General features: G+C 48.4%; 1 protein-coding gene across 1 annotated transcript in view; it reads left to right on the top strand.

Moving 5' to 3' along the window:
• The first annotated feature begins 3,853 nt into the window (after window positions 1-3,853).
• Window positions 3,854-19,474, top strand: part of CREG2 (cellular repressor of E1A stimulated genes 2) — a 46,146-nt gene continuing 30,525 nt past the window's right edge. Inside the window, exons 1-2 of the mRNA XM_084752271.1 lie at window positions 3,854-5,800; window positions 8,660-8,829. Coding sequence (XP_084608397.1) covers window positions 5,366-5,800; window positions 8,660-8,829 — 605 coding nt within the window. The 5' untranslated portion in view covers window positions 3,854-5,365. The remainder of the gene's footprint in view (window positions 5,801-8,659; window positions 8,830-19,474) is intronic.

Here is a 19,474-nt window from a genome sequence, read left to right on the forward strand (position 1 = left end):
TGGGTCCCTTCAACAGGAGTCCATAACCCATAAACAGAAATAACCCCTTTCTTGCCCTGTGCTGGCTGGTTTTTTCTCAACTTGACACAAACTGGAGATACCTGGGAAGAGGGAGCCTCAGTTGAGGCACTGCCACCATCGAATTGGCTTGTGGGCATGTCTGGGGCATTTTCTTAACTGCTAATTGATAGATAAACTGAAGGCACGCCCACAGTGGGCGACGCCACTCCTTAGGCAGGTGGTCCTGAGTTGTGTAGGAGAAGTGTCTGGAAGCAAGCCAATGAGCACTTCCCTGCATGGCCTCCACTTCAGTGTCTGCCTCTGGGTTCCTGCTGTGGCTTCCCTCAGTGATGCACTGTGACCTGGGAGGTTTGAGACAAAATAAACCCTTTCCTCCCCAAGCTGCTCTTAGGCACAGTTTTATAACAGCCAAACTAACGTACCCCTCGAGACAGAGAGTTTTAGCGCATTAACAGAAAGCAAACTAGATCAAAGTGTTGACATCTAAAATATTTAAGGGAGACCTACAGTTTAGCAACAACAAAACTAAAATCTGGCTTTTAAATGAGCAAAGAACCTTAAAAAAAACGTTTCCGCAGAGAAGATACATAGATGGTCAAAGTGCACATGAAAAGATGCTAACATCAGCAACCATGAGAGTATAATAAACATAAATCTTAGTGACATGTCAACTCACACCCGCTAGGGACCATTACTTAAAACGCAAACAAACAAAACCAGAAAAATAGCCAGTGCTGGGGCTGGAGAGATGGCTCAGAGGTTAAGAGCACTGACTGCTCTTCCAGAGGTCCTGAGTTCAATTCCTAGTAACCACCTGGTGTCTCACAACCATCTATAATGTGATCTGATGCCCTCTTCTGGCTTGCAGGCCTATGTGTAGGCAGAGCACTGTATACATAATAATAAATAAATAAATCTTTTTTAAAAATAGCTGGTGCTGGAGAGAATATGAACAAATTAGATTCTCAGAGCCAGAAGACCAAGAAGTCTGCTATGCGATTGTGTCTCCTAGAAGAACAGCGAACTTCCAGTCATGGTGCCACAACAGTATGTCTGTCTAAACAGGACCTGAAGAAAGACATGCCAACTAATATGGACACGCCTGCATGGGAGGGAAATGCCCTGGAGTCCCACCCATAGACAAAGAACTGCTGCCACATACAGGCTGCTGAAAGAGAGTCAGTGTTCCTCAGGGATGAGCTCCTCTCTGGTTATGCAATACCAGCTAGTCAGCCCTGAAGTCACAGACACACAGCAACACTAAACAGGCTGTGCAGGTTGCATCTCTGCCTTTACATAAACATATGTAACAGTAATAATGAAAGAAAACGGTGTCACAAATTGAGAGGGCGTGAGGGGAAGATGGGGGTGGAGGGAGTGAGAGGGTGGGGGGCTGGGGGCTGGGGGGGCTGGGGGGCTGGGGGCTGGGGAACCTGGGTAGGATCAGATGGAAGGAGGGAAATGATGTAAATATATTTTAATTAATTATTTAATGTAAAAAGGGAGGAAGAAATTAGAACAGCTAGGGTTATGTGAAGAGTCCCTGTCTCAAAACAAAAACAAACAAACAAAAAAACAAAACAAAAAAAAAACAAAGAATGAAAGAAAAGAAAAGAAAAAAGAAAAAACAAAAAAAGAAACCTTAAAAACAAAATCACCCTAAGACCCATTAATCCCACTTCCGAGTTTGTCTGAGAGAAATAACACCCCCAACATATAACCACACGCCTGAGTTCACTACAGCATAGCTCCTAACAGTGGAAACAACCTAAGTGTTCACTGTCGGACAAATGAATGAAGACATCAGTACACAGATAAAGCAGAATATTAGCCTGAGAAAGAGAGAGATTTGTTGGATGCTGCAACAGGGGTGACCCTTGGGAACATTGTCTGAAGGACATTAGCCAGTCAAAGGACAAGTCCTGCAGGATTTGATTTGTCTGAGGGATGAGCATGGTCAAGTTCATCAAAACAGAAGGCAGAGTGGAGCCTGCCAGGGGTGGAGCTAAGGGAACCATGTTCAGAAGAGGTGGAATTCCGGGCATGATGCAAACTTCTACAGACTCGTGTGCAGCCAAGCGCATGGCTAAGATGAGAGATTTGACACTGTAACTTTCACCATGGCACGTGATGAGCCAACAGTCGTAACAGGCCATTTCACCACAGACGGTAACAGCTGGTCCACAGACAGAAAGCCAGCCTGCTGCAGTGGTGTGATCTTAACTGTCAGCATGGCTGCATTCAGAATCATCTAGAAGACAGACAGGCATGCCTCTGGGTCTGTTACTGAGGGAATAAACGGGTGGGGGGGGTGGGGCGGGGAAGGCTAACACTGGAAAGAATGCTAGTATTCACCTTTCTCTGCTCCCTGAGGCATCAGGACTTGAACTTTGTGGCGCCTGCGCCACCGCAGTACCAAGTGGAGGACTGTGGATTTAACTCCTGCGCGCGCGCACACACACACACACACACACACACACACACACACACTAACACAGCGGGTCCTTCGTGCTGAGAGCAGCAGCCGCAGCAGCGGTTTATTATTCTCCTCCAGAGTTCCAAAGAGCCTTCTTATGGGCAGCAGAACAGGAATCCTCCTCCCAGGTGAAATCCCTCAAGAGGTGATCGCACACAGGAGGAAAAGTCTCGAGGAGGGGAGGGGTGCGTTCCCAGAGCAGTAAACATGACTAGCTAACCAAGATAAACACAGACATGGAAGCTGCTAGAAACAGGACATGAAACAGCAAGACAGGCAGGCAGCCCAGTCGGGCCTGGTTCCTACAGAACTTCTCTGTGCCTTGTGCCCACCATGACAGACCAAATCCTATGAAATCAGGAGCCAAAATAACCCTTTCCTCCTTCAATCTGAATGTCAAGTAATTTAGTCACAGCGACAGAAAAGCAGCTGATGCTGCCGTCATCAGGCCAGTGCAAAGCAATTAACAAGTAACTAGCATCTACTAGATTTGGGTGGAAGAAGATTTTTTTTTTAAATCTGACAATAATCTAAATAGGTAAGGATGCAGAAAATAGGGACTCTCAATCTCCAGTATAACTGCCATCTAAGCCAGTTTGATAACATATAACAATTACATACACAGAATTACCCATCAAAGTTAAGCACACACATGCCCGTATCTTTACTAATTGGGTAGGCCTCTAATAGGTCCACAGGAGCAGTCTGTGAATCTGGACAAATACACTGTCTCTAACTTTTTGCCACTAATCCAATTGGTCTGGACCCCACAGGCATGCAAGGAATCTGAGGGAAATTATTTTCTCGAGTGACAGGCCTGGTAGATCCCTGGAGATCCAATGACAAAATCTACTGCCATGGACTGGACACCCGATGTCCTCACTGGTGATCTCCTTCAATCTGCTTTGAGTCTGGGTCTATTTGGGGCAGTAAAATACAAGAATCAGAAAGCAGAATAGGATAACAAGAAGGATAACATGACAGATAATGATAAAGATAACTGGTTCCCTTAGCTCCACCCCTGGCAGGCTCCACTCCACCTTCCGTTTTGATGAATTTGACCATTCTCATCCCACAGACAAATCAAATCCTGCAGAGCTTGTCCTTTGATTGGCTAATGTCCTTCAGACAATGGTCCCAAGGCTCACCCCTGTTGTAGCATTTTGACCAAGCAGGTGTTGGACTCACTCCACCAGTCATAGCTTAGGCGAAGAAGGCGCATGCCTCCTGCGAAGCTGGCCAGCCGAAAGCCGGAGAAGGGAGGAGGTGGGTTGATCCTGCAGTGAACAGCCAAGCAGGAGCTGGGGCCACCATACACAGGTCTTCTCCCTAGACTGCTACATCCGTCCAATTCCTTCCCCTTGTTTTCCCTCTGAGCAAGCAGGGTAAGGATAAGCACTCCCCCTGACACTAGAGACGCCATGCTTGACATCCAAAACCCTAGTAAGGGAGGGGTAACAGTCACCATTTTGCAGACAAGGCCACAGAGACAGAAATGTCAGGTGACATACCACTATCCCACAATCAGGACACGGTGGAGCAGGATCTGGAATATTTTTAATCCGGAAGGCATGTTTTGTGGAGGAGGAGGAGTAAGGGTTTTGTGTTTGATCTTGAGTTGGTAGTTTGTGTACGTTGGTCTCAAATTTGCTGACTAGCTAAAGACGACCTTGAACTTGGGCTTCTCCTGCCTCTACCTCCCAAGTGCTGGGATAACAGGTGTGCGCCATCATGCCTGGCTGCAGAGGCTGGTGTTTCAGAGACTTAAGCGTTCTGCCTCTCAAGACGATGTTGCGGACACATCTCCCCAGGAACACGGGATGAGAGCATTGGCGTGTGAGGTTAGGGGAGAGAGCGGCCAAAGCAAAGGCAGAAGGAGTGAAAGTAAACAAGATGTCTCCCCGAGAAACCGAAGCCATTAATGTTTCGAAGCAGACAGAGAGCCAGGGTGAGAGAGAGGAAGAGCAGCCAGCGGCAACCAGGGAGAGGAGAGGAGCGCTCCCACCCCCTCCCGCGCCCCCCCCCCCCGTAGAGAAGGAGAGACCAGCTGTGTCCAGTCTGGCACAGTGCTCTGGCACCCAGGCATCCAGGAAGAGGAGCCGGCTGGGGTACAGGAGGTATCGCAGCTGGGTTTACTGAGGAAAACCCAAACCATATTTCAAGATATTTTCTTTTGACACCACTTAGAGCAGGACTCTTGCACTTTGGGAATACAAGCCACAGAAAATGTTTCCTGGTGGGACAAAGTCTGGATGCCATAAGAAGAGTAAGAAATTATATTAATTTTTAAGTTATTCTTGATATTTATTAAATTCTTACTAGAACAAGATGTTTTTTTTTTTTCAAACGCGCTATTAGCCTGTGTTGCTAACTGCATGACACCACGGACTGGGTGATTTAGTGAGGATGTGTGTGGGTGTATTGTGGCTCACGTCTCTGAGGAGGGTGCACTGTCTGAGCCCCCTTTGCCGGTCCTGGGGTGGCACAGGGAAGTTAAGCAGCTTGGCGGAGTCGCACAGCTGTGGAGCGGAGGAGTGCGTTGAGCCTGAGTTGTGAACGCCCACGCTCGGGCTGCAAAACGCTTGCCATCCTGCGGAAAACCAAGCCATCCAGCGGCACTCCTGGAGTCTGCGTCGGGCATAGGCGGTGCGCGCAGCTGAGGGGAGTCAGGTCTTGCAGCGGCCGGCGATTCGCAGCGGGGTGTAGGGCAGTAGGGAAACATCCGCAGGGGTTGATTACGAACCCCAACCCCAGAATTCTACCTCGGGGAGAAGGGGCTTCAGAGCACGCTCCGCCGCAGGGGGGCGCGTCTGACCAGCCGCCGCTAGGCCATCGGTCCCCGCCACAGGGCGAGACGCCTGCAAGAAGATGTCGCTGTCCGGCGGGGAGCGCCCTGCGCGGCCAGGGACCCGTCTATCCTGGCTGCTGTGCTGCAGTGCCCTGCTGTCCCCGGCCGCCGGCTACGTGATTGTGAGCTCCGTGTCCTGGGCTGTCACCAACGAGGTAGACGAGGAGCTGGACAGCGCGTCCACCGAGGAGGCGCTGCCCGCGCTGCTGGAGGACTCGGGCAGCATCTGGCAGCAGAGCTTCCCGGCCTCGGCGCACAAGGAGGACACGCACCTGCGGCCTCGGGGCTCCGCCCGCGCCAGGCCCGCACCGACCCCGCGTGGCATGTTCTCCTACCGGAGGGAGAGCGGCTCATCCGCGGCATCCCCGGATCCCAGGGTGCATGCGGGCACCGCCCGCTCACTGGCCCACGCTAGCTCCTGGGGTTGTCTGGCCACCTCGTCCACCCACGAAAAGGTAAGCCAGAGGTCGGGATTCGGGGGCGGTGCCCATCACGCTATGGCCGGGCAATTCCGGGGTGCTCTCCCGGGGCACAGGGCGACTCGGGTTTCACAGGTGCATAGACAGTAGGTGCCCTGTGAATAGCTGGCACGGCACCGAACTGAGCACGAGTTGGTTCCTCCAGCCAAAGGCGTGTGAGCGGGGAGGACCAGGCGAGCCTGGGAAACGGTCTGGTGGTTAGAGACTGGATCCCTGTTTTAACATGGCCAAAGAGACGTTCAGACAATCAGCGACAAACCGGAAACCCGTGAAGCAGACAAGATCGCCTTTGGAATAGCAGATGAGTTGCATCCAGCCCCTGCGGTCTCAAAGCGCTATCCTGCAGACAGACTCTGGCAGCACCTCCCACACCAAGTAGGCGTGGGAGAAAGACACCATCCACACTCCACACGCTGGTAGAAATTTACACTAAAAAAAAAAAAATATATATATATATATATATATATATATGTATATATGTATATATATATATATATATACGTATATATATGGACTCAGATTTTTCAGAAAGACGACTTAGGCGAATTGTAACTGCTGGAGGGTAGCTGTTCCTGCTGCAGTTCCTCCGTCCACAAAGCTGTGTTCACATGTTAACCTGCTTCCACCCAGAATGGCGAGGAGAGGGCCAGAGGCTGCACGTTCCTTACGAACAGCCTCCAGAAAGCTTCTAGTCGTGAGAGACAGACATGATCCTGTTTAATCTGTGCACGAAGGGGCTAACATCACACCGCATGGAGTCTTGCCTCAGCTATGAGTCTCTCTCTAACCCCAGCTTGGCCAAAGCACCCTGCTTTCCCATCTATAAAATTAAGTAATTCAGTAGGCAACCTTGAACGTGTTTTTTTTTTCTTAAAAAATTATCGGGGTGGAGAGATGGCTCAGCAGTTAAGAGCACTGACTGCTCTTCCGAAGGACCCGGGTTCAAATCCCAGCACCCATATGGCAGCTCACAATTGTCTGTAACTCCAAGATCTGACACCCTCACACAGACATACATGCAAGCAAAACACCAATGCATATAAAGTAAAAATGAATAAATATTTTTAATTACTTAATGACTGCTTTACCCTAATAATGGCTTTGATCTTGTCCTCTCTCTGTGTTCTTTCATTCAGATAGTCTTTACATTTCTAGCATATATCTTAATAGAATATGAAGTTTAAATCTGAGGCTAATCTTGGTTTAAAACAAATCATCTCAGACAATTAAAAAACAAAAACAAAAAACTACCACCTGAAGCTAGGAAAATGGCTCAGCGGTAGAATGCTTGAGTATCAGAGTTATTCAACGCCCAGAACCCATGGTTTAAGTAAAGGAAAAGTACCAAACGTGGGGGCATTAATTTGTGATTGGGGCACTGAGAAGAATGGGACAGGTGACTCCTTAGGGCTTGCTAGCCAGCTAGGCCAGCCTACCTGGGGAGTTTCCAGTTGGTGAGAGGCCCTGTCTAAAAACATAGCTGGGCTGGACCCTGAGGAATGGCAGCAGGAGGCCGGGAGGATAACCTCTGACCTCCACAGGTACACACTGTGAACGGGCGCCCTGCGCTCAGCACACTCAAGACAAAGAAAAGAAGCCTCGTGCCAGTCAGGCTTGGTGGCCCAGTCCCTGTAGTCCCAGCAGCAGTGCAGCTAAGACAGCAGGTAGACGAGACTCTCAAAGCCAGCTCTGGGTGGTACGTATCACGACCCTGTGTCACAAAACCTCAAACCACCAAACAAGAAAAGCCATCTACTGCCCCTGTGTTGAAGACAATGTGACCTTTGACAGATCTTTTGTTAGCTTCTCCTTCCAGTGTTGACTTAGTCAATTCCGAAAACATTTGAGTGAACCGCTGAGCGCTTCCTGACAGCCTGAAAATGGAATCTGTGGGTGACGTAATAGTACCATTTGGAGAACTCGTTAAACTTTCGTTGTTCTAAAAGACTAAAACCCTTCCTTTCAGAATCCTGCACACCATGTCAGGGGCTGGGAAGACCTCGCTGACAGGGCGGTCCTCTGTAAGTGACAGCACAGATGTGGCCGAGTGTGGGGAAGCTGAGACTTGAATGCTTTTGTTCAAAGTCACATAAACGTGACATGGAATGAGCAGAGGCGAAGGTCAGCACATCGTGCTTCTGTGACTTCCGTTTAAGCCAAGAGGGCATCTCGCTTACCAACTTCCCTTACCTTCAACAACGGAAAAGTTATCACTCACGATATAACATACAACTAGTAAATGAAGAAATACTGCCTTAGCTGGAACAATATAAAATAATTCCTGTCATCCAGCGACCAGGCAGCTTATTAAAATGAATCAAACTCTATCCCCACAGTTTAAAGAGAGTGAAGTACGTGATGAATGCTCCCTAAGATGAGTGCATTTGCTAGCCGGGCATGGTGGCACACGCTTTTAATCCCAGCACTCGGGAGGCAGAGGTAGGTGGATCGCTGTGAGTTCGAGGCCAGCCTAGTCTACAAAGTGAGTCCAGGACAGCCAAGACTACACAGAGAGACCCTGTCTCGAAAAACCAAAAAATAAAATAAACAAAAGATGAGTGCATTCGCTGTGCGGAGGCAGCTTCCAGAATAATCCTTTAGCTTCCAGACAGAATGCTCTTACCTGCATCTCCCCTGGAGAAATTCTGAAACCATCACTGGGTGAATTACATAGATGGGGAGCACCTAGCTTACTGTGCTCCCCGTCAAATCCTCTGTGGCACACGAAGTGGTCCAAGCAAAGTCCCCAGTGCTACAGACAAGCTTTGCCGCAGCATGTGTCACCCATAGTTCTGCCACTAAAGGAGCTTTTATTGTTGTTGTGTCGTTTGTTAGATCCAAGGACTGCCCTTTGGGAGCTGCCTGGCCATCAGCGATGGCCCTTTGCACAACAGCACAGGGACCCCTTTCTTCTACGTGACAGCCAAAGACCCCGCAGTGGCTGACTTGGTGAAGAACCCCATAGCCTCGCTGATGCTGCCGGAACCTGAAGGAGAGTTCTGCAGGTAGAGGAGGGAGGGTTTGCTCTTACACGTTTGGGCAGAGGCGAAAGGTGGGTCGTATAGCTGCTGTAACAGATCCTTGGGTGTAAGCTGGCATGTTAACCTTTAGAATTCTCCTGCAGGCCGAGCAGTGTGATTTGGAGCAAGCCACCTGCCATTTACTCATCTGTAAGATGGGAGGGTGCATGGACTTAGACTTCCAGTGGGGACACATGTATGTCCAGGGAGCCTGTTATAAATAGAAATTTTTATCCATTGGAATGTGTGTGCTACACTTAGCCTACCAACACCCCTGCTCAGCCTAGCCCGCTTTCTCTTCTCTCCAAGCAGTGGCATTGATCTCAGGTGGACAGAGTCTTCTAACGGAAAGCTTGACAGTGTACCTGGTTGAATACTGTACTCAAAGGGAAAACAGAGGCTTTTCCTGTTCCCGCAGCCTAGGAAAAGAGCAAAACATATAGTGGCGGATTTTGCTGAATGTATATCGCTTTGAAACCAGCATAAAGATGAAAATTCATAAGCTGAACAACTACAAGTTGATGTTCATCATCGTTTCTGCCCTACAGAGTGTTTATGAGCCTTGGAGATAGGTGCCTTCTGTGAGATAATTTTTTTTTTTTGAGACAGGGTCTCGGGTAGCACAGGCTGGCCTTGAACCTAATCTGTAGCTAAGGATGCACCACACTTGGCTAGCGCAGTGCTGGGGGATTGGAGACTAGGTGGGCACTCTACCAACTAAGTAAGCTATGACCCCAGCCCAAGGAGTCTTGGCTGACATCCAGATGTGCAGGCAGGCAAGACAGTTGAAAGGCGCCCCAGCAGCTTGTCTCCCTGGCACGTGCAGGCTTGGAACTTTTTTTCCCCCTCAGTTCATTTATAGCCCCTCCCTCTCTCCCCAATGGGTGCATGTGATACAAGCCAGCAGCCTTTAATAATACTTTCTCCAAAACTCTATGAAATAAAAAAACTTCGGAAGACATTTAAGCGAAAGTAGAACATCCATTCAGATATTGTCATCCAATTTCAAAATGCAAAGCCCCAAGTCATTTGCTGCCAGGGAGACTCTGCACTGAGCTCCTGCGGAGGGCCTCTCCCCACCCTGGGGATTAGCCCAGAGGGAAAGGCAGGCTAACCCCTGGCAGGAACAGGCTTCTTCCCACCTCTGAAGCTCTGCTCTCTGCACAGCGCTGGGAACAGCCAGCCATCCTGTTTGTTCTTATTTGGGGTATCAAATGCATCCTGGGAAAGGCTTTGCTGTCCCGTCCCGCACTCACCATCTATCCTGAGCAGTAAGAGACTCAAACTGCAGGACTTCCGCTGTCTCCCCAGGTTATGGCCAGAAGCCAGGGAAGGAGCACTCTTTGATACTTCAACAAACTCAGGGCTACTAGAGATGCGTTCTCAGGAGAATTTCCTAAATGTAGTGTTTTCCCTAGTTCTGGTGTCCTGAAAGCAGTCAGGCTGGTACGTGTTGATCCTAGAACCCACAGCGCACCTGCTCTGGAGGACAAGCCACATAATTCAGTCACACTTGGCTGCACAAGATTTGTGTACCACAGGCCTCAGGCAGAGGACTGGGAATTGGAGCGATGAGGAAGCGAAGTCCATAGAGGCTGGAGGAGGGCTGTTGTGTTAGAGTGGCTTTCTCCAGTCACTTGCTCTTGCCTGCTGTGCACTGTAGGCGCGGTGTGTGTGTGTGTGTGTTTGTGTGTGTGTGTGTGTGTGTGTGTGTGTGTGTTCACCACTACCTAACACTACTTAAACTTCTGAAGTGTTGAAGCATGGTATAAATTAAGTCTGCCTTAGCAAGGGTCAGACTTCCAAGCAGGAGCTATGAAGTGAGACTCTGTCTTCCACTAGGCCCAGATGTGAGGTTCCCAGTGAGCACTTGGCGTCACTCCTGAAACCTGGAATGTTGATACACCATCAAGTGCAAGGGCTTAATAAGTAAAAGCTGCATCAAAAGACAGACAAGTGCCAAAGCCTCCCAAGTGCATAAGCTGAGCAGGGAGCCCCTGGAGCCACCCAACCATAGAAAGGCATCTGGTAGAAGCTGCCACCAAAGCAGCATCCCAGACAAGCACCTTGGTAGAGTTTAGAAAGACCAACAAGCTCCCCCTGGCCTGTTCCCAGGGCCTGGAGACATCACTGATGAGACCAGGGCTCCTTGTCAAGGGCTTCACAGCAGCTCTGGGAACTGGGGAGGGGATTTAGAAACCTCCAGCTCCCCCCCCTCTTTTTTGTTGTTGTTTTTTGTTTTTTCAAGACAGGGTTTCTCTGTGTAGCCTTGGCTGTCCTGGAACTTGCTCTGTAGACCAGGCTGGCCTCGAACTCACAGAGACCCACCTGCCTCTGCCTCCCGGAGTGCTGAGATTACAAGTGTGTGCCACAGTGCCCATGTCCTCCAATTCTCCTAATAGCGACGATAGTGAAGGCACCAGTCGCTCAGAGAAACATGCCGCCATGCAGACGGAACCTGGTGGCTGCATTGTTTCTGTTGGTGTCCTCTGCAGCTGTGCGCAGTGGGAGGGTGTAGATTTTCCCTGTTTTGTCCAAAGCAGAAGACAAAACCACGGGACCTTTCAGCTGATCCATCCCAGGGCCCTCACAGGCCTACAGTAGCCATTAGAAGAGTGACCATAAGCCAAGTTCAGAAAGGAGGGGAAAGTCTGGCTCTGTAGCCATCTCCTGTGGCTCTTGGCATGCACTTCTTCAATTGTTGGCCTCCCCTGACTCCCACAAGCTCCGCGCCAGCACAGGCTGGGTGGGGATCTCTGCCTCCACCAACAGAACACAAGCCAGGAGAAGAAGGCCGTCAGCTAGTAGGCCTCAGTGCAGAGGGATGCAGGTTTGGGACTACCGCAAGAGCAGGCTGAACAGAACTTTGATAAAACTGCATAGGTAACGCAGATGCTTGTTGAGCAGGGGAAATGCTGTCACAACATACCTGAGGCTTGATGTTTTGGAAAGAAAAGGCGATTGTTTATCTCGCTGTTCTAGAGACTTGGCTTGGTGTCAGCCCGACTACATCGCATCAGGGCGGTTGGTATTGTGGCAGGAGCATGTGCAGAGGAAAGACTGCACAGTAAGGCAGGAAGCAAGAAAGATCAGGCATGCTCTTTTTATTTAAAAAAAAAAAAAAAGCATTCCCTGTATAACCAGACCACTAGCATTGATCCTTTCCAAGGGTGGAGTCCCTGTGACTTAATGACCCTGTACTAGGTTCCACAAGTTAAAGATCCTGCTCCCCCCAGCACTGTTTCACTGGGACCAAGCACCAAGAACTTTTGGGGACCTGTTCAAACCCACACAAACTGGAGCAAACCGGTAGGGCCTTTCACATATCCAACTTTTCTCTGAGAACTTCAGCCGACCACAGTTGGTCTCTCTGCTCACTCATCACCACCTTGCCCACTCGGTTAGTGCCCACTCGGTTAGTGCCCACTCAGTTAGTGCCTACTCAGTGCCCGCTCAATTAGTGCCCACTCAGTGCCCGCTCAGATGCTGGCGTTCCTCTGCTAAACTCTTTGATGTAGGAAATTAACAGAACCCTCCCGGGCATCATATGGCTGGGCATTTGCTCCTTCTCGGAACAGATCGCTTTGCCTGCTGCTTCGCTTTGCCAACTCTCTTAATATTTTATTTATAGGCAGTTTTATCAAATTAAAACTCTGACCCAAAGGCTCCTTGTGATCAAAGCTAGCAGAAGTACTTTGGCAGGTAGCTACGGAACACTTTCCACTTGGGTGCCCTACAGCATGCCACTCAAAATGGTATTTCAGTCTATTAGCAGTTGTGTATTAAAAGGTTCAGTCCAGGGGCTGGGAGATGGCTCAGCAGTTAATGCTTTTGCAGAGGACTGGAGTTTGGTTCCCAGCACATGCACTGGGCCACAGCCATCGTAACTCCAGCTTCCAGGGATCCAACACCCTCTTCTGGCCTCCATGGGCACCTGTGTACATAGGACACACACTCACACATCTAAATAAGCATCTACATATAAATGGGTGAAAGAGATTGAGGATCCAGGCTCCAGAGCCTCAGGAAATGGAGCCATGAAGGAAACGTTGCACTTGCAGCTCCTTTAACCAAAGGAGGAAGAACCCGGTATCTTGGGATGGAGAAGAGGCACACGTCCTCCTGTGAGGCAAATGTTCGGAGGCGCACAACGGTTCTTGCTATTGTTGGGTTTATTGTCCTATTTACATGTGTGTGTGTGTGTGCGCGCGCACACGCGCGCGCAGGTGCACATGCCTAACCACGTGAAGGCCAGAAGAGGGTGACAGATCCTCAGAACTAGAGTTACAGGCATCTGTGGGACATCTACTTGTTACCTGGGTGTTGGCATCCAAACTCCGGTCCTTAAGGTTGTAGCGAGATAGCGCTCCATCCCAGTGAGGAGTTCTTAAGTGAGTTTGTAAAATGAACCTGTGTTATAGCACCTCATCTAGTCAGATACTTTACCAATTTCTTTTTTATTGCTCTCTATTGCTTAATGTCATAGTAAAGTTACTAAGGTTAGCTGGGTGAAATTGTCCTGGCCAGAGCATATTAATTTGTGTGTTTCACCCTACCCTTCGAAAGTGACATTTGGGGCTTGAGAAATGACTCAGTGGTTAAGAGTACAGGCCTCCCTTCCAGAAGACCCAGGATTGATTTTCCACACCTACATGGCTGCTCATAATTGTGTCTAACTCCAGTTTCGGGATTCAGATGACCTCTACCGGCCTTCCTGGGCACTGCATACATGTGGAACACATACATACACATGCAGGCAAGAACTCATATACATAAAAATAAATAAGCATGTTTAAGATGACATTCAGAGTAGAAAAGTGCTAGATTGGTCATTTTGTTGCATCCTTGTGGCTAAGAAAAGTTGCTATTGGAACAGAGTTAAATATGCTGCCTATTCAGACTTCTCTCAGCATGTAGGAGAATGTGGGGTGCATCTGAGGACCCTTGGCATGTAGGAGAATATGGGGGTGCATCTGGGGGTCCTTGGCATGTAGGAGAATGTGGGGGTGCATCTGAGGGCCCTTGGCATGTAGGAGAATGTAGGGGTGCATCTGGGGGCCCTTAGCATGTAGGAGAATGTGGGGGTGCATCTGAGGGCCCTTGGCATGTAGGAGAATGTGGGGGTGCATCTGGGGGCCCTTGGCATATAGGAGAATGTGGGGGTGCATCTGAGGGCCCTTGGCATGTAGGAGAGCATGGGGGTGCATCTGGGGGCCGTTGAGTCTGTGGTTGAACAGACATTGCAGTGTGAATCTTGGGTGAGAACAGCCATCTAGGATGTTACAGCAGCACAGCCCTTCTGTGAGGTCTTCAGCTGTAGTTTTAATAGACTGCAGAAGCAGCACTTAGGAGGCAGAGGCAGGTGGATTGCTGTGAGTTCAAAGCTAGCCCAGTATACAAAGCAATTTTAGGACAGCCAAGGCTACACAGGGAAACCCTGTCCCTCCCTAAAAAAACCTACAGAAGAAACATGTCTGCACTGAACATAACTGGTGTTTGTTAGCTGTTATCCTCTGAAGAGTGTGGCACAGCAATTCTTTGCATAGTATTTACATCAACTCGGCTTTATAAAGAACTGGAGATGATTTAAAGTGTGTGGGGAGTGAGGGATGATACACAAATATTAACACTACTAAGATACTTCTAGAGGCCACCAAGGTGGCTTAGAAGATCAGGATGCCTGTAGCTAAGGCCTATAACCTACGGTTGATCGCTGGCTCATATGGCATCCAGTGAGAACTAATTCCCCCCAAGTTGTCCTCTTGTGTCCACACATGTGCTTAAATATGCGCGCGCGCGCACACACACACACACAATATAAATAAGTTATAACATAATACTTCTACTCTATAGCGGGCCTTAGGCACCTGGATATTTTGGCACCCCAGGAACATCATGAATGTAATTCCCCAGGGGTTCCAAGGGATAACTGTGTGTGTATTCTATAATGGTTGTGTATTATAAAGTATAAGCTCCCAAAATTTGAGAGAAGAGTGTCTTTCAATTACAAAAGACAAAAGAGACTTACTAATGACAGCCTTGTAGGTTTAAATTATAACCCTAAACATTCTGTTTTACCAATAAAGACTCAGAAACCAGATGCTGGGGTGAAAGCCTGCTAGCTCAGAGAGCCAGAGAAAGCGCCCAGCTGGCCTTCCTCTTCAGCTCACGTCCCCATGGGAAAGGCCCAAATGGCTCACTAGCTCAGCTGACGGTCCAGAAGGAAAAGGCCAAAAGAACCCAAGGCTAAAGGCTTGCTAGCACAAAGCTCAAAAAGCCCCCAAGGCCAAAGGCCAAGGAGTCAAAGAGCTAAAAGCCAAGAGGCCTTTCTCCTTCTCCATGCTGTCCTAAATACCTCTCAACTCAAAGTCCCTCCTACACCTTAAGCCCTACCAGCTGATTTCTTGCTCTGCCTCTTGACTTAGGGTGAACTTTATTAAATCACGTGTACAGGAAGCTCTTGGATTAAAGGTGTGTGTTAGGGCTCAACCGCACCAAACAAAAGACAGGTTTTTACAGTTTACGATCTCGGGGATCACAATGGGATCCGAGGCAGGTTTTTATAGTTTACAATCTCAGGGAGCACAAGGGGATCAAAGGTCCTGCAACACAGGACATTCATGAGTCTAAAATTCCTTTCTAATGCTGAAATTAAGATGAGAGTCTGGCAAAAAGAAGCAGTGTATGAGTCACATACATGTGGGATCTGAGGAAGTTGGACCCACAGCAGCAAAGAGTAGACTGTGAAGAGAGAAATGAGATGCCCAACAGCACCAGGGCTTCTGGTCGTGAGATGGTTTGGGTGTCGGCATGTGTAAGCTGACTAAGTTGACTGTGATACTCATTGCATGAGGCATGCGTGCACAGTCAGTCAGTGCATGTTGTGCCTTCACTGTACTCAGCATGCACTTGATAATTACATGTTTTACATGGAAGGATTCAGTCTGAGAAACATCAAGGGAGGACTGCTTTCTGCTTGCCAGCCATCACAGCCTACACATGTTTCCTTATTAATAATCATTAGCTTATTTCAGGTGTTTTATTTAATTAGTCTGTTTACATTTGGGTGCTGCAGCTTCTTCATTTAATTAATTAAATGAATTAGGGCCAAGAATCTATTTCCCAGCCCAGGGTAAGATGGTAAATTGAAAAAGACTCCATCTTAAAGAGACCCTGGAAACAATCAACCCTTCCTTCATTTCTCTCTTCCGGCAACACATGCATGCATGTATGCATGGGCACCAGTCAACACATGCACACATGCATGCACAGGCACCAGTCAACACATGCATGCAACTATGCATGGGTACCAGTCAACATGCATGGGCACCAGTCAACACATGCTTTCATGTGTGCATGGGCAGGTGCCCAAGCCCCAAGGCATTTACACTCAGACATTAGACTTGGCTGTGTGAAAATCTAACCAGTGGTGACTGACAATGAAAGGGTCTCAGAAGCACAGACTCTGTTGTAGCATCTCCCTTCTGCAGTCAGCAGACCTGAACTGTGGGCGTAGCATCTTGTTAGTGAGCAGGGTAGCAGGCCTCTGGACCAGGAGGGCCCTTCCGTGGTCTTATATTCTTCTGGACGATAGTGAGTCAGTCCACTTTGATGAGTGGGATATCTATGGGAACCAAAGAGTTAATAGACGCTTTTCCTGAGGTCAAAGCACACTGGAGAGATTTGCACAAATGCTAGGTGAGCGTGACTATCGTCATCAAGGTTTCAGAAGCATTTCCCCTCCCTCCTCCTGTCGCAGATGCTGCCAGGGCTCAGACTCCATTCGATCCTGACTGAGTTACCTTGTGCTGAGTTTAATGGTTCCTTTGTGAAATTGAAAAGAAGTTCAAGAAATGACAGTGACCAGTGGTCACTATGGCCCCTTCTTCATTTAGCTCTGTGTGTGTGTGTGTGTGTGTGTGTGTGTGTGTGTGTGTGTGCGTGTGTGTGTGTGTGTACACGTACATGTGCAAACCCTGCCTATGCATGCAGAAACCAGAGGAGGATTCTGGGAGTCCTGGGAATCTTCTTCTGTCACTCTACACATTTTTTAAATTGTTCCCAGAACCCACCTCTCTCTGCCTGCCACCCCTGGAATTGCAGGTTATACATGGGGGCAGCCATGCCTTGTTTTCATGTAGATGCCCCTTAACTGTTCTTATAATAATAAAATGTGGAGCAAGGTGGGTAGTACACTCCTGTAACCCCAGCGCATGGGAGGCTGAGGCAGGAGGATTCCCACCATTGGAGGCCTGCCTGAGCTAAATAGTGAACACCAGATAAGTCAGGACGACATAGCAAGACCCTGTTCCAGGAAAGAAACAGAAGAGTAAATGCGAGCAATTGGTGTAGACCTCATTTCAGCCTGATCCCGAGCACAACTCTGAAACTAACTCCTCGGACAGCCTCGGGAGGATCCCTAGGTGAAAGTCCCGCACCTGACAATGGCTGTGATGACTCTGTCTGGAGACTGCATCCACCAGGGACGTGACATGCGCGTTTAAAGCTGAGGGTCCAGCCCTAACCAGACTCAGAAGCAGATTAGTTTGTCTTCCCCTACAGAGCCCTGTGGCCTCCTCTCCTTTGCCTGAGCATTCCTGGGGTGCTGGAGCTAAGCCCATCTCGGTAGCTTATCCAAGAGTGTGCAAGGACTCCACACAGAGAGGGCTTGTTGGGCAGGTGTCCAGGATTTGCTTCCATCTTCTACACGTATCTGTGGGTGCACCCCTTAGCAAGCGATAGCCACTTCCCCTCTCTGTGACGTTCAGTCCCAGGTGTCCCCAGCTAGCCGTTAAGTTCCTCTGGTGTTATTCTACTCTTCCTTTCTATCTCCTCACGGCTACTCCACATCTGGTTCACAAATTCTGGTCAGAGGGTCTCTGTCTAAAACAGGAATGACTCAAACATGAGACGAGGTGAGAACGCCTGTAAATGTAGATGCTTCAGCAGAGGCATCTAGCACTGTGTGGTGGCTGAAAATGTTTTATTGAAGGGCCTCAAACCCACACAATTATTCATCTATTTCCGTCTCTATGGCCTTCTCTGTTCTGACATTTAATTAAGTAACTCATTTATTCTGGATGTCAGAAGTGGAAGTATATAATATGTGATATTTTGTGACTGTGGTTTTTTTAACTACCTTTATGTTTTCTTTTATATATATATATATTTTTTTGGTTTATTTATTATGTATACAGAGCACATCAGATCATATTATAGATGGTTGTGAGCCACCATGTGGTTGCTGGGAATTGAACTCAGGAGCTCTGGAAGAGCAGTCGGTGCTCTTAACCACTGAGCCATCTCTCCAACCCAACCTTTATGTTTTCAAGGGTCATGATTTTACAGCTTTTCTCAGTAATCCACTCCTTTAAGTGGCCAAATAGCCTCTCTTGTCCTGCTACATCATGTTTGTCTCTCTCTATACATCCCTGCATGGCTTGATAGACATTTGTCCCCCACATGACAGGTGTCGTGGATGATGGAGCTATGGGCATTGATGTCCAGGTTCTGGGTTTTTTTGTTTGTTTGTTTGTTTGTTTTGTTTTTTGTTTTTTGTTTTTTGTTTTTTGAGACAGGGACTCTCTGTGTAGCCTTGGCTGTCCTGGTCTTGCTTTGTAGACCAGGCTGGTCTCGAACTCACAGCGATCCGCCTGCCTCTGATGTCCAGGTTCTGGACGGACATCCACATCAGGCCTCGTTGGTACATACCGAGGAGCAGGACTGCTAAGCCATCCTCTGCTTCCATGGCCAGCTCTTTGAGAACCTGCCAAGCTTTCTTCTTGTGTGGCCATACCAATCTCTATCCCCACGAGCCATGTTGGAGGGCTCTGGTTCCCCAGTACCCTGGCCCACACTGGTTATTGCCCATCTTTTAAATTCAATCTGTCCAGCTGTGGGGGTGACATGGCCCAGTGGTTTTGGTTTGCAGTTTCCCGAGGGCTGTGGTATTGAGTACTCTCCTGAGGGCCAGTAGGCGTTTGTTCTCTTCTTGGGAAAAATAATCATTCATACCCATCACTCGGTTGAAAGACTGGGCTATTTATTATTTTACTGTTTAGTTCCAAGGTTTCTATACATATTCTAGATATGGTCCCTCTCAGACATAGGATTCGTAAGTGTATTTTTCTCCCCTGCTTATATCTAATTTTCTTTTCTTCAGTCATTGGAAGAAACACAAAATTGCTAAATATTCAATTAACACTCTATTCTTGGTCAATGCCAATGTCCTTGTGTGTGTGTGTGTGTGTGTGTGTGTGTGTGTGTGTGTGTGTGTGTTAGAGTTTGAACATGTCTTTGCACATACTAGGTGCCCCGCTTACTACACCATATTTCCAGCACTAAAAAGTCAACACCTCCCTCTTTTTATAAAACTTATTTGTGTGTGTGTGTGTGCACGTGTGTGTGTGTGTGTGTGTGTGTAGAGAAAGAGAGAGAGGGAGAGCCTGCTGGACTGGAATTCAGCCATCTTCACATCAGCCTCTGAAGTAGCCGACATTGTAGATATGCACCAACACACATGGTGCTTCCCTTTGCTTTGATCACCAAAGTCTATTCCTGGAAGCCAGAGTCCAGAGTCGATGCAAAAGCAAAGGAATTTATTAAGCTGACGCGTCAGGGTCCACCATAC

Source organism: Acomys minous (genome assembly GCF_964271855.1).
Source record: "Acomys minous genome assembly, chromosome: 13".
Taxonomy (NCBI): domain Eukaryota; kingdom Metazoa; phylum Chordata; class Mammalia; order Rodentia; family Muridae; genus Acomys; species Acomys minous.